We start from the raw sequence: 14,343 nt of genomic DNA, 5'->3' as shown, positions 1-14,343 counted from the left end.
GGTGTAACAAGGGAGTAAATGCATTCATAGGCTGGGAAAGAAAAGCAGTGGGTTTCTTTGTTCCCTGTGGTCCAGGGGAACAAACGCTGGTGGTGATTCTGCTATCTTGAGGTAAAGGAAAAAAGTAAAGAGATGAGGGGTTTTGTTTTGTCTCTTGGAATGGCTAGAAATAAAGGAGTGGCCAATATAAATGCTGCATTTTAGGTACATGCCAATTTAAACCATATTTTGGGAGTGTGAGCTTAGCTTTTCCCTGGAGAAGCCTGCCTAGCCATTGCTCCTACCATGAAATTCAACCCCAAATTCCTTAAGAAAAACCCTTTGATAAGTGAAGTTCTTTTTCTTTTTTTGGTGGAAATCAGAGAAAAGTGAGACAATTAACTGAACCTCCTGTTTCTTTTTGAAGGCACTGGCAACACAACTCTAACGCTGACATGTTACAGTGCAGAGGCATGTGAATGGAGGCAATGCCATGGCTGGGAGCTGCTCCTGCCCCAGCCTTGCCTCTGCCTCACCTGCTGGCACCAGAGCAGGGTCAGGCTGTCAGTCCCGAGTGAGATGCAGCTTTTTCTCAGGGCTCAGCCTCTCAGTCTAACTTTTTGGTCAGCTTTTTGGCTTTTATGGTGCACACAAGCTGCTATTGAGGCACCTCTTGGAGCTGAAGTCCAAGTCGGTTTGTGGCTGTGGCCGCAGGCAGTGGGTCCCTGCCATGGGCTCTGGGAAGCCCGTCCTGCATCCTCAGCATTCACAGCCTGCTGAAACGCGAGCACTTTGATTTCAAGTGGTGTCTCTTTAAACAATGTTACCAGATAAATGCTGGAAATGGGATATGACCAAAACGTCAATAAATGTGACATCACCTCCTTGGCCACGCTGTTTTCCTCATCTCCAAAAAAACAGTCTATTTGAAATAGCAGAAAACCTTTATTGAATTTGCCGTCAGCTCCCTGTCACCTTACAATCGGGTGGTAAAATGCCCACAGGCCTCACACAGGTGTCCCTGCTCTGCCTTGCCTCTTAGTGCAGTGTTGCACAGGTTGGCTGGATGGGAATAAATGGCCTGGACCCCATGTTCAACAACAGGGATCACTGAGGGAAATGCAGGGTGATGCTCGCCACTACCACGTGGTTGCTGTAAGAACTGTTGTAGCCGAAACACAATTTCCACAATGTAGTGGAAAAATGAAAGCTCAACACTGTGAGTGAGTCAGGGCTGCCAAACCTGAGGCTACAGAAAACTGGAACATCTTCAATTCAGTGCTTGATGCTGCAGGAACCACCTGGGTTTGCTAGGAGAGGGGCAGTATGAGAACGCGTATTCTGTCAGCGTGGTGCTGGCAACCATGATGGTCTTTTACCCCTCTGGCTAACGAGTGCTGCCTCTCACAGAGGCAAAGTATCACCTCACCCTTTAACTCACCAGAACATTGGGTAAAAAAAAGAGAAGCTGCTTCAGTTTAAAAGGTGAGTTTGTGGGAAGGTGAGGGAACAGAAAGCAGCATTCAGCTCCGGGTCTTGGGCTTCTCCCCTGGCCACTCAGCTGTGTGCCCTTTTCCTACACAGGAGTGAAGCTAGGGCAGAAACTGCTGAGGGGTCCATTTTCAGGTAGTGTAGTTAGCATTTATTTATTTAATTGCAAGAGAGAATGGTAATTGGGGACACCTTGGTGTGGTAACAGTTCACAAAGAATTGTGGCTTTTTTGTCTTTGACACTGGCTGCTGTGTAGGAGAATCAAAAATGGGGTATAAAGAGAGCAGCTACAAGTGCATGGTGCATGGCAAAGGTGCATGGAAGCTGCAAGCACTCACTAGGAGCAGGCCCCAGGGACAACCTCCCTTTGGCACCTTATTTCATGTAAGAGAGCAGGCTGATCTGCTCAGGAGCAGCAGGGTTGGGTGGTTGCCGTTGTACTGATGCAGCACCTCAGTAACATTTACTGAAACGAGCCACTGGGTGCTTTCCGGGCAGCAGCAGCTCCCCTGGGAGCTCAAGCATTTTGGAGAGAGCACCGCAGGAGTCAGATAAAATCCCTTCACAGTCTCCTGGCTCTCATGTAGTGAAGCTCCTGCATAAAGGTGATGGCCAAGCACTCAGGAAATGCTCCAAACACTTCTTGGACTGAGTATTCACCAAATTTGTGAAGAACTCGAAGTAAGGGTGCCAGCATTAGATCTCATCAGACTTGGCCTCCTTCCTCCATGCCTGGTTCTCATCTTGGGCCTTGAAACAGGACACGCCACTGTTTCCTGAAGAAGCACGGCAGAATCAGCATGTCCTCTGCCAGCACCTGGAAAGCAACGTCCCTGCCAGCTAAATAGAGGAACTGTACTCTCTGGTGAATGTGTGCATCAAGCTGGTTGCATTAACCACAATGATGTTAATATGTGGTAACCATAAGGTGATCTGCGTTTTGCAAATTTCTCCTTTAGTTTGGCCTCACAGCCGTGGCTACCTGCTAGCTAGCTCGCTGGGCCAAGGTCTGGGGCATCTGAAGAAGTGCCTGGTGGCCAGGCCACTTCCAGAGTGGTCCTCTGATGAGAGCAGCAGAGCTGAGGGGCTGCAGACCTTGCTTGCTGGGCACTTTAAACACACAGTGGCTTCCCAAGCAGAAAGGACAAGCTGCCATGCTACAAAGCTGCGGGAAGGAAATCCAGACGGATATGGGGAAAAACTCTGTTCACCTTGAGGGTGGTTAAGCACTGGGACAGACCGGAGGGGTTGTGACATTGGCATCTTTGAAGGCTGCCAGACCACAACTGGACAAGTCCCTGAGCAAAGTGATCTTATGTTGAAGTTTATCCTCCTCTAACAGTACGAATGGTAATAAAAGCGTAGGTTCACCACTCTGACTCTCCATGGTGCAAGAATGGGTTTGGTGGACTATCAGCATAGTTCAGCCCCATAAAGAAACAATTTTGCAATTTCTTTTCACAAAAGCTGTGGGCTATGTTGGAAAAATGCCTTTTGTGACAATACCACAGACATGAAATTTGTTATTGCTGACACTGAGGAATAGAATAGAATAGAGTAGACTATTTCAGTTGGAAGGGACCTACAACGATCATCTAGTCCAACTGCCTGACCAATTCAGGGCTGACCAAGTTAAAGCATGTTATTAAGGGCATTGTCCAAATGCCTTTTAAACACTGACAGGCTTGGGGAATCGACCACCTCTCTAGGAAGCCTGAAGCCTGTTCCAGTGTTTGACCACCCTCTCAGTAAAGAAATGCCTCCTAATGTCCAGTCTAAACCTCCCCTGGTGCAGCTTTGAACCTGCAGCTTCTTTGGAAACACTAAAATATTAAGTCCTGTAAGGAAAGTAAACACACTGATGCTTATAAAACAAAATTGATTTTATTTTAAGGCTGTTTCTTCTTTTCTTGCCTAGGCTTATTCCATTGAAGAGCTGCTCCTGTATTGAACAAAACAGGAAAGAGTCCTAAAACCTGGGAAAATAACCACAAGGATCTGTTTCATTTAAGTCTGACCTGGTAACCTTCTAAAAGGCCATTTAATCCCATTCATCCAATTCAGTCCATTTGTAAAGGTAAGGGCTTATATTATCATCTTGTGAGCCATAATTTCTTGATTACAAGGGTAGAAGAGGGAAAACAGGACCTTTCTCCCTGGCAGCGCTTAGCTCTGAAAAATTGGACACAGGGACTTACTAAGGTATATCTGTAGGTACAAGTATTTCTGTATAACTATACTGTTGCTTTGGACCTGATGACTTTATTCTGACATTTTGGAGACGGTTGTTACAGCAGCCAATACACTGTCTTTGGTAAGCTACAGCGTCTCTCGCAGAATCCTAAAATCGTGGCATAATTCAGGTTGTAAGGGACCTCAGGAGGCTTCAGGTCAAACCTCCCACACAAAGCATGGCAGTTACAACAGGTTGCTCAGGGCCTGTCCAGTTAAGTTTTGAAAACCTCCAAGGCTGAAGATTCCACAGCTTCTCTGGGCACTTGCTCCAGTGTTTGACTACCCTCACGGTGAAAACAATTTTCCTTCTATTTAATCAGACTCTCCCTTGTTGCAACTTGTGTCTGTTGCCTCTTGATCTATCACGCAGCTCTGCGGAGCTTGGCTCCACCTTTTCTGTACCTCGCCATCAGGTAGCTGCAGACACCAATAAGGTCTCCCCTTGGACTTCTCCTTTTTAAGGCTGAACAAGCCCAGCTCCCTCAGCCCCTCCTCGCACGTCGTGTTCTCCAGCCCGCTGCCAGACTCGCTCCAGTATGTCAGTGTCTTTCTTGCACTGGAGACCCCAAACCTGCACGCAGTTCTCCAGATGTGGTCTCACAAGTGCTGAATAGAGGGGACTAATAAATTCCCTTGACTTTCAGCCGTGCTTTTGTAAATGCAGCCCAGTGTGCTGTTGGTTTTCTTTGCCTCAAGGGCACACTGCTGATATATATGCAACTCCCACCCCCGGCCCTGGCTCCTTTTATTGTAAAGCTGTTCCCTACTCACCTACCTAGTCTGAATTGCTGCATGGGGTTAGTCTGCCTCAGATGCAGGACTTTGCATTTGTCTTAGTTGCACTTCATGAAGTACCTGGCAGGTCATTTCTCCAGCATCTTGAGGTCCGCCCTGAAAGGCAGTCCTGCCCTCCCTGTACAACTGCCCACCCCATGCCCCAGGAGGGCAGCTGACACGCTTAGGTTATCACAAACCTCCCCAGACCCAGACCTGGTGTGGTCCACAAACTTGCTGAAAGTGCACTCTGTCGTGTCCTCCAGTTGTTAATAAAGACATTAGATGGTACTGGCCCCAATATTGATTCCCTAAAGAATACCCCTAGAAACTGGCTGCCAGTTTGACTTTATCTGGACGGTTGGCCTCAAAGGACGGTCATCAGCAGTACACTTTTCACTTGTTGTGGTTAGCTATCCAGTCCATGTCACCCATATGACTATAGGATGTTTTAAAAAAAATAAATAAAAAACCAACAGAAGAATCCTTTTATTTTCAAAGTTTGATCAATCCATGAAAGAAAGAGCAGCACATTTCTGCAAAGCCCAAATAACTGTACAGCTCATTCTGCAGATAGATTTTTCTCACCAGAAAGGAAGTGCCTGTTAAAGAGAAGGAACCAGGAAGGGAGCCAGGACCAACTGTGGCCAGCATGGTTCTGCTGGCTGGTACCTTTAGAAACACGTTACACCCTTCACACTTCTCCTTCCAGTGTTGCTCTCCTTAAAATCACTGAACACCCAGGTGAGGATCCATCTAACCACAAAGGACATTTTAGCGTCCCTGTCGGATCCTATGTCAGGGCTGCCCTGTATATTTTGATTATCATTCACAGGTCCTATGGAAGAAATGGAGCAAAACTCTCCACCAGGGAATGCTGCCTGGCTGTATGAGCAGACACCTTTCCATTACACTTCAGAGGAAATCAGGTTGTCTTCCAGTGAGTTCCAGTCACCAAATGATTTTATTGTTACAATATGATGAAGCGATTTTTATTTTGTGCACTTCGTGGTGCTCAAAATGTTAGTTTTCACAGTATAGAATGGATGTGACAGCATTTGTCATGGAAGCACTCAGCAGAGTATGTTGCAACTTCATTTAGTTGTGCTGTTTTATGAAGTTCTGCAGTAAAATGTGCCAGCAAATTATGTCGTATTAGTTTCTTTCCGGTGATTAACTAATCATTCATATAATAAATAGCAGCTAACTACAAGAAAGAGATTTATTTGTCACAGAGTTAGAAGAATGTCAAACTTTTCCCATTTCATGTAAAAAGGCAGAGGAAAAAATACTTCTAAAATGACTTTGCAACATGTGCTTTATTTTAAGTCATTACTGAATCAAAACTACACAGTATACCCTTTTAACATACCCTACCCACTCAATGACTTTTTTTTCTCGATGATTTCTTTAACATGGAATGAAACCTACATTGCAATTGTAAATTTTCATGCTACAATGTTTTCTAATGAGCCATTTGTGTCACTAATAATAGTAATTTAAGAAAAAGGCCATTTTTCAAGCTCATATGTCTCTCTATATTTGGGAACTTAAAAAAAACCCGTCTCAGATGTAAAAATGTGACTTGGAATATGTAAACATTTTCGTATACCTGAAACACTGGAAGAAGAATATCAGCTAACAGCAAAACAATGATTGCCTTAAATCATCGAAATGGGAAAAAGCATGTCACAGGGAGCAGAGAGAAGCACACACTATTCAGTCTTTAAAGGGTTATAAGAAATGAAGTAGCTCCTTAGATCATTGAATTCACTTTCTTTTCTCATCTAATGGAAAGCAGTAATTTTGAAGAGAATGGCCCAGCAGAACACCCCAATAATTCACCATAATTATTCTAGCCATTAGTTAACCTTGACGAAGTGTCAAGTTTCAGTTGCTTTTTTTTTTCCTGAGAAAAGTCATTGATGTTTGGTGGAAATGTCTTCTGTGACTGTACAAATAAAATAAGGCATTTAAAGAGATTGTTACTTGTTTTCTTTTTGCTAACAGAGGCTTGTCCACAGTGTCCTTTGTACATCAGAACCTCTGCTTTTCTACAAATGGGTATGGCTAGAATGTCTTCAGTTCCCACTGCGGCCCTGGGTCTTGGGTGTCCTGAAGGCTAGACAGCGTCCCATTACTGTAGCTTGAAAGTCAGTGATGTACAACAGCATATTGCACAATCCAATCTGTATGGCTCCAGAAAGGGTTAAGAAGGTACACTGGAGTCATCTGAGGATTCACTCCTTTCTTTTCTCTTTAAGTTGTAATGATCGTCTGGAAAATTAAATTAGCCAGACAAAGATGCAAACTTTTCGTTGATTAAATTACAAAGCAGTCCCCAGATAGTAGAGGAGTGGCACATTAAAAACAACAAATCATCCAACCTTCTCCACTGTTGATCCTTAATTTGAAAGGCAGCATGGATTCCTAAGGCCGTAGCTTCCAGGACTCCTTCAGTGAAAAATCATTGCTACCTAACTATAAAAGGCTTAGCTCTTAAGAGAATATTGTGCTTTTTTTTTTCCTTTAAAATTCAGATGAAATCAACTTGATTCGCAGTGTGACACCAAAGAGATCAATTAGTTTTTTCCCTAGTCCACTTGATCATAGTCTCTGGTGAGCGATACAGGAATATTAGTTTGGCATACAGGTCTTCTTCTAGTTCCAGTTCTCCAGTCTCTCGCACTAAGAAAATGTCAGTACACAACTTCAAGATTCGGTCTACATTGGGTAGTTCCTCAAACATGATGGAGTGAGAGATCCCACTGAAAAATTCACGGACGAACTTCCCTATCACCAGGACAACCGAGGCATACAGTCCCATGATGCTGAAAAGAAAGAAAGGAAAGAGTTCAAATCATGCCTTGAAAAAGGGTCAGCCAAGTGTGAGGGAGCTCATCTACGCGGTTAAGTGTAGTCTGTCAGCTGAGTGAACATTAATTTCTAATTAGGATCTTGTTTCTGCTGTGCTGCAGGATGAAGGAAAATAAGGTCTCTTCAAACACCACAGAAATTTGGGAACATAAACAGCTGAGGCTGCTGAGTTAAATGGTTTAACGCCAGTCGCTGACGGTCTCGCGTCCTGTCTGCTACAGCTTGGAAGTCACAATGGGAAATCTGACAACTGCTGGCTGCTAAAGGCAAATGATCTGTCAGATGTCATATCTAACATTTTTAATTAAAGTACATGTAACTGGTGACAGACTAACGTTTACCTGTCTTCCCCTGATAATCCTCCTATGAGGAGTTCTCCAAAATCATGCCAGAAGGGCACAACTCCCGGGCAGGCAGAGTCTCCTGCCTTCCTCTGTCTGTGGAGACGTATGTCGTAACGGTTTCACACCCAGGGTCCTGGCTACGAGATTGGGAAGGCTGCCAAAACTGGGCAGAGTTTGGGCAGAACTTGACCTGTAGTTAAACTAACACTGATAATCCTCCTATGAGGAGTTCTCCAAAATCATGCCAGAAGGGCACAACTCCCGGGCAGGCAGAGTCTCCTGCCTTCCTCTGTCTGTGGAGACGTATGTCGTAACGGTTTCACACCCAGGGTCCTGGCTACGAGATTGGGAAGGCTGCCAAAACTGGGCAGAGTTTGGGCAGAACTTGACCTGTAGCTAAACTAACATCTTTTAAATTATTTCACTTCAACAGGAAATTGGTGCAAAGGGTGCTTCTGCCTTTTTTCCCACTGGAGAGCAGGTATCAAGGGTAATATCATTCCTTACAAATATGACGCCTTCTATAGATAACATTAATAGACATGAATTTGAAAATCTCACAAAACCCCTTTTCAAAATGTTCTAATGTTCAAACACTACAACAAAAAGGAAGTAAAACCCCAAAACCGGCAAATAAAGTCATCTCTACTTCTATCTCATCTACATTATTTTAATTTTACATAAAGATTCCTTCTTACCCATAACCAGCCAAGAATCCAAGGCTTGGTGGACTGACTTTATCACTGAATATGAAGAGTTCAAGACTCTCTTCAGATGTTTTGTATCTTTTTCCAAGCTGATTCAAAACCCACCACTCACGAACTCCCTCATCAGACACATTTTTGACCAGGGAAACCGTAATGTTTTCCCATCTGCAGTCTATTGAAAAAAAGAAATGTTAATATATATACCAAGAATTGCAAAAGTCAAACTGTTTTGAGTCAGATACTTCAAACATCTGCATGATAAAATGACTGAACAATGTAGGAGTAAAGGTTGGTTGTAATTCTCCTAAAACCCATTTTACATATACGTGTATAAAAGTATAATATCTAGACTTCTGTGGTTTTCCTTCTGTAAATCTCATCTGAATGTGCATTAAATAAATAAAATGTTTCATGTCACCTACATTTTCTTCTGTACAACTGTCAAATCATTTCAATATTTTCAGGCCAAAGTATCAATGACAGTCAGCATGTCTGCATTTCAGGCCTAAAGAAACACATTTAACTTGGAGGGATAGTGGTCAGCTTCTATATGTCAAAGTGAAACTACCACTGTAAATCATATATGTCTTGGTACAAAAGATGTTATTCTCTTGTATCAAGAAAAGCATACTATCCTATTATGCATACCGATCACACAGACAGGAGGTGAACTCCGGCCCTCATGATTTCTGGGGAACATACATTAGCAGTGTATACATTAAAGCCCTTTTGAAGAATCTCAGATTAAGAGTTCTTTAGGACAGGACCTGACTAATGACAGTGAAGCACTCATAACTTATTGCTACTCATAGAGCTAGGTTCAGCCTCAGGAATTATTTTTCCCAATTAATCTAATCATGCTCACTGAACCTTGAACAGTAATGTACTACGTAGTACAGTAACGTACTGCATAGTACTACTACTACTCCCGAGTGCCAAATTTAACCTCTGTTGAGCAAAGTGTTCTCAGATAAAGACTTGTTCCTACTCTTCCAACCCAACAGGTTTTTCACATGCGCATATGTGCACATGCGTGCATGTATTCTGCATGTCTGTGAGTACCTGTGTGCGTTCTGACTGGGTAACAGCAGTCTGACATTCAATGATTTATCTAAACTGGATTCTTTGTAGCCAATAAGGAAGGAATAGCTAAAAAAAAATCATTCCGTGTCATTATTTAAGCTGAGGAGCTACATTTGCAGGCCTGCAGCACTACTGACTGTTTGTGGTAAGGTAGCAGGAGATGCAGAGAAGGGAAACTTGTCATCACTTCCTCAGAAAACAAGGGAAAGCAGTTCCTGAAAGCAGACTTGAAGAAAAGAAGCCGGACTTCATCCTTAGAGTCCTTACTGTTAAATACAAAGCTAAAATACATCCAGATGCATTTTCTGCCTTATACTGCATTACCTCATCTTTCCCCAAGCTTGCAGGCACCAGGTAGAAACCATTGTAAGTGCATTTCAGCCTGAGGTGCGCCATAACAGCTCAGTGAACGTGCAAGTGTGAGTGCTGTGTTGCACTTCTTTCAGCCATACTCTGTTTTCCATGGTCTGGACACATACCTGTCAATAGCTGCTTTATGGGTTTTGCCAGAGAATCACTAGGAGCCTTGATGTAGTACGGGTAAACTGTCTCTAATGTTCTGGAAAAAATGAGAAAGCAAATATTTCATATTTTTATAACTCTAAAATAATTTAGAAATACCTAACAGGGCTATACACAGTTCCCAGTAATTCTTGGCTTAAGCTATGATTTTATAGTGTTCAGATGTCACATCTGAAAGTTAGCTGGATTTATTAACTATGTTCTGTCAGTACTTCAGCAGGGAGCTCCATCCACAATGTCGCCGTTCACACGCCATGAATCCCACACACCTGGGGCGTGTGTGTTTGCAAGGAAAGTAGACTTTATATTTTGTCCCCCTGTTTAACAAAGCTGCTTTTATAGTCTGCTATATAAGCAGCACAAAGAAAGGCAGCACATCACCGGTAGTAAACAAGCTAGAAAAATATGTAGCTAGAAAAATATGTGGTGAGAACAGTTATTACTTCAGAATTGCAAGATGTTTCAATAGTAACACCTGAAAAGAGTGAGAATTTTTGCCAGAATCTTTCATTGGGAAATATTTTCACAGTTTGTGGGAGGATTTCAAACTTAAAAAGAAAGATGTTTGTAAAAGTTCTTCCACTGGACTCAAAATTAAATCCTCTTAAGTGGGAATAAATTACCAGCATCCAGAGAGAGAGACATTTCATTAAAAACAGAGATACTGTCCTAACTTTTTCCTCAAATGACTGAAAAATTCTAGGGAAGGGAAGCTCTCAGGGAAGTCCTGTGACACTTTGCTACATTGCATACACCAGGCTGAGGAAGAACAGAGATGGCCAATTTAAAATCCCTCCTGACCACTCCAGCAGGCCCAAAAGATAGGTAAGAGCTCAGCAGCTAAGTTGTCCCAGCAGAGGCGGTGGCAGAAAGCTCCCTGCTGAAGTAGTCAAATGGCTACTAGCTGCCACAACCATTCTTCCTTTATGACAAAGTAAAAAAAGCTTAAATCAACAGTATTATTGCAACACAGCCAAATGCAGGTATATCTTCTATGTTACTGCTTGCCTCCTGCAAAGAGAGAATTACGAATTAATTACCTCCTCCCACAAAAGAGCAAAATCTACCCTCCTTGGCACTACATCACCTTAGGAAATATTCTCGTATCGTCACACAGCAGAAAAGTAAAAGAGGCGTAAAATATTTTTTAAATGCAATGATCAGATGTGCAACAGCAGTCTGTTTGGATGTACAAGTGTGCGTGGGTGCAGAAAAATAGCTGTGCACAGAAAAGACAAATCTCATTTCCACCTACTAACAGATATGAACCTCTCAGAGTTTTCACTATCCCAGTTGGCCTCAGCTTTAACTTTTCAACTCTTGTGGCCACAAATCAGATCAGGTGGCCTTCAGGGATGACGTGTTGGCTTAGCAGTATTTAGAGACTACTGCTGTAAAGTAATCCCCAGTGAGCAGGCGGAAAAGGAAGAGCCAGACTCCCTTCAAATCTGAAAGGAGGCACCACTGCTGTTAATGCTATAAGGCTATATCCATAGAATAATGTTTGATATTCATATGAAGAGCATGCTCTTTCTGCCTTGCGAATTTCCATTACAGGAAAAGATCTGATGTCAGAAACGACTGCAGATGTTACCCTTTGACCGCAGTGATTTAACACTTCCTTGCCAATCTAATACTATTCAAGAATAACAATGAGAAATACAGTCTGGATGGTTATTTAGAACAAAAAAATCATCAATACAACATCCTCAGATCAAGTTGAACTGAAGTAACTCAAAGGAGAGTTCAACTGTGAATATACTGTAATGAACTTGTGCTTATCCAATAAATCAAAGAAAAGTAACTAATAGCTTCACCATGCTTGTTGGTGGTGTTCCAGTGTTCATGGTCTTCTCAGCCTACATTTATCATAGGAAATAAGCTTTTACCTTTAATGTTACGATTATGTGACTTCAACGCTGTTGGCCTCTGTGAACAAGGCTCCAAAGTTATTAGAGGGGGATAGATGGGCAGACAAATGATACAGTTGCACATGCCTGACCTCCTTAGGAAATTAGGTTTAAAAAGGGAATGGTTGCATATAAATAGGCAAAGAAAATAACTTACACCTTTTCCAGTTGCTGTCCAGACATCATTGTAGCAATATCTCTTCTGGTGTTCTCTGGTAGGACAAAGGTAAGTTTATCTGATGCTATTTCGGCTTTGGCACCAAGGGTGAGATTTCTGTTGTAAGTAAAAGGGAAGACACATTGTCAACCTACAATGAGAGCATAACCTAAACACTTGTTTGCTGAATGCTAGAGCTAGTTGTCTAACTAGTCTAACTGCACTGACCCTGGCTATCCCAGTCTTTGCTAAAGCAAGCATCATGCTACCTCTACCTGAGGTGGTGTGTTTTCCCATGGAGGATATGTAGCCGCCTTAAAGGTGTATTTTTCTAACTGACTATGCCTTTGTATGTATTACAGGACAATGATGACAGATTAATATAATTTTGCTCATTACGTCAGTCAAAAAAAAATGGGAAAGGGAGCGTGCCTGCTCTGACTTTAGGCAACAGGACCGTCTGCGTTACCACACATTCTGTGCCAGGGCAGCTAAGGACGCTGCAGTCAGCTACAGCTTCCTAAAACCCCACCTCAGCCCAGCAGAAACGTGCGGCTAACAGGCTGATAGGACCCCCGTGCCTCCCCCCAGTCTTCACGCCAGCTGCAGAACACAGCTGGGGCAGGATCAGCTTTCATACAACGCCTTGTGCCATGCCCTGCGCTCGGGATGCAGCAGCTGGGTGAGGCAGCTCCTGGGCTGCTGGGGGCTGCAGAGAAACATCTCCGGCAGATGATGTGCAAAGGCAGAAAGCACGTATGCTGCCTGAGCGACACGAAAGGCTCATCTTACAGCTGCTTGTGGTCTCCTGGCCCAGATGAAAGACAGCAGTTTCCCTTTACGGAGGAAAAAGTGGAAAGTCACTGTGGTAAGTCTTTACCACTTTCAGTCATTCACAGTCACAATGTAATCCACAGGATATAATTTGAGGGTGAAAAAGGTCTCTTTCAACTAGTGTATGAATGTTTGTAGTTATGCAAGCATATGGGCGAACTGAGTAGCAGTATTAAAATTAATACAAGGTTCACAAATGATGGAGTGATGCAATTCACTAGCTAATACTGTATGCTTCCAGGAAAATAAGGGGGGGTCAAATAAAGTTGAATTAAGGGTGCAGATTCACTCCAAGCCTATTTTTGACTGTGGAAGGACTGACCCAGTATGTTCAGAGCTCCCACAGTGATTCAGCTGACCTGCTTCCTGTGCAGTCTTTTGCTGAGGATTGCTGTAACAATCCAGCGTCTACTTCCAACAAAACAGGTAGATACTGGGGCTGCAAAGGTACTTAATTTCCAAGGAGCAATGACTTAACTCCAATTTAATCCAGCAGTCTACAGGGATCCCAGCTGGCAGAGAGTAGCCAACAAACCACGCCGGTGACCGGGTGTGCTCTAGCCTGCATGCAACTACTTTATATTCTAGGCTGTCTCTTGCAAAAACTTCATTGTAAAGTAATAGTTCACTGAGGCCAAAGGAACCACAAGTGAAGAGGCAAAGGTCTCGACAAAATGGATCTGTGCCATTGTTATGCTATTTGCGTAACAAAGTCTCTGAGCGTATGTGTATTTAAAAAATAGTTTGTGTCAGTTCCAGACTCCCTTAATAAGAGGACCGAGCACTTTGGTGTTTGTATTTCCTCATAGTTTTTCTGCCTTAACTAGGTCTAAGTATTCAGTCCCCATAAATGCTAAGCAGGTTGTTGTTTGGGGCAGTTTATTTGAACATCTCCATCTAAAACTGGCTAAAATTTTCTTTCTTTTTCCTCCTTCCCCTCAAGTCCCATTGCAAACTCCACCCTGCCTTTTTAAATAATGTACTTGGAAGTGGCTCCACTTCTCTTTTTATTTTTTGAGAACTGCAGGCAACAAATGTTTTCCTGGGTAACAAAGGTCACTTCTCTCTGTCTCTCTCCCTCCCACTTTCAGTTTTTTTTTTCTCTGTAGTACAATTGCTGAAAAACTAAACCAAAAATGCAGCGTGGAACTATTGTGCTGAGTGAACGCTTGGCAAATGATCCATCAACCTCATAACAGCCATGTTAATTACCTCTGAATGCTCCATGAAAGAACTACAGTGAACTCAGCTGAGAAATCCAGCAGTCCCTGTATCATTTTCTCTCTACTGGGAGGGCTGATGGTCCACAAAGAGTTTGAATTTCCCTCTAGATCTGCTAGAGTTATATCTTCTTTTCCATAGCCCTCTAGAAACTGCAAAGCAGCCTGTAGGTGCAGAAGAGGAAAAGAAAATTTCAGTGTGGTGGTAT

At 43.0% G+C, this 14,343-nt stretch overlaps 1 protein-coding gene across 1 annotated transcript in view; it reads right to left on the bottom strand.

Annotated features, from left to right (window-relative positions):
• Positions 1-6,575: 6,575 nt before the first annotated feature.
• Positions 6,576-14,343, bottom strand: part of PIEZO2 (piezo type mechanosensitive ion channel component 2) — a 143,364-nt gene continuing 135,596 nt past the window's right edge. The window contains exons 45-49 of the mRNA XM_019473345.1: positions 14,127-14,299; positions 12,081-12,197; positions 9,971-10,050; positions 8,400-8,580; positions 6,576-7,311 (exon numbers count right to left, since the gene is read on the bottom strand). Of these exons, the coding sequence (XP_019328890.1) occupies positions 7,059-7,311; positions 8,400-8,580; positions 9,971-10,050; positions 12,081-12,197; positions 14,127-14,299 (804 nt within the window). The 3' untranslated portion in view covers positions 6,576-7,058. The remainder of the gene's footprint in view (positions 7,312-8,399; positions 8,581-9,970; positions 10,051-12,080; positions 12,198-14,126; positions 14,300-14,343) is intronic.

The sequence above is a fragment of the Aptenodytes forsteri genome, unplaced genomic scaffold (assembly GCF_000699145.1).
Source record: "Aptenodytes forsteri isolate BGI_AS27 unplaced genomic scaffold, ASM69914v1 Scaffold229, whole genome shotgun sequence".
Taxonomy (NCBI): Eukaryota; Metazoa; Chordata; class Aves; order Sphenisciformes; family Spheniscidae; genus Aptenodytes; species Aptenodytes forsteri.
The sequence above is the reverse complement of the archived record's forward strand: the minus strand, read 5'-3'. Positions and strand labels throughout refer to the sequence as shown.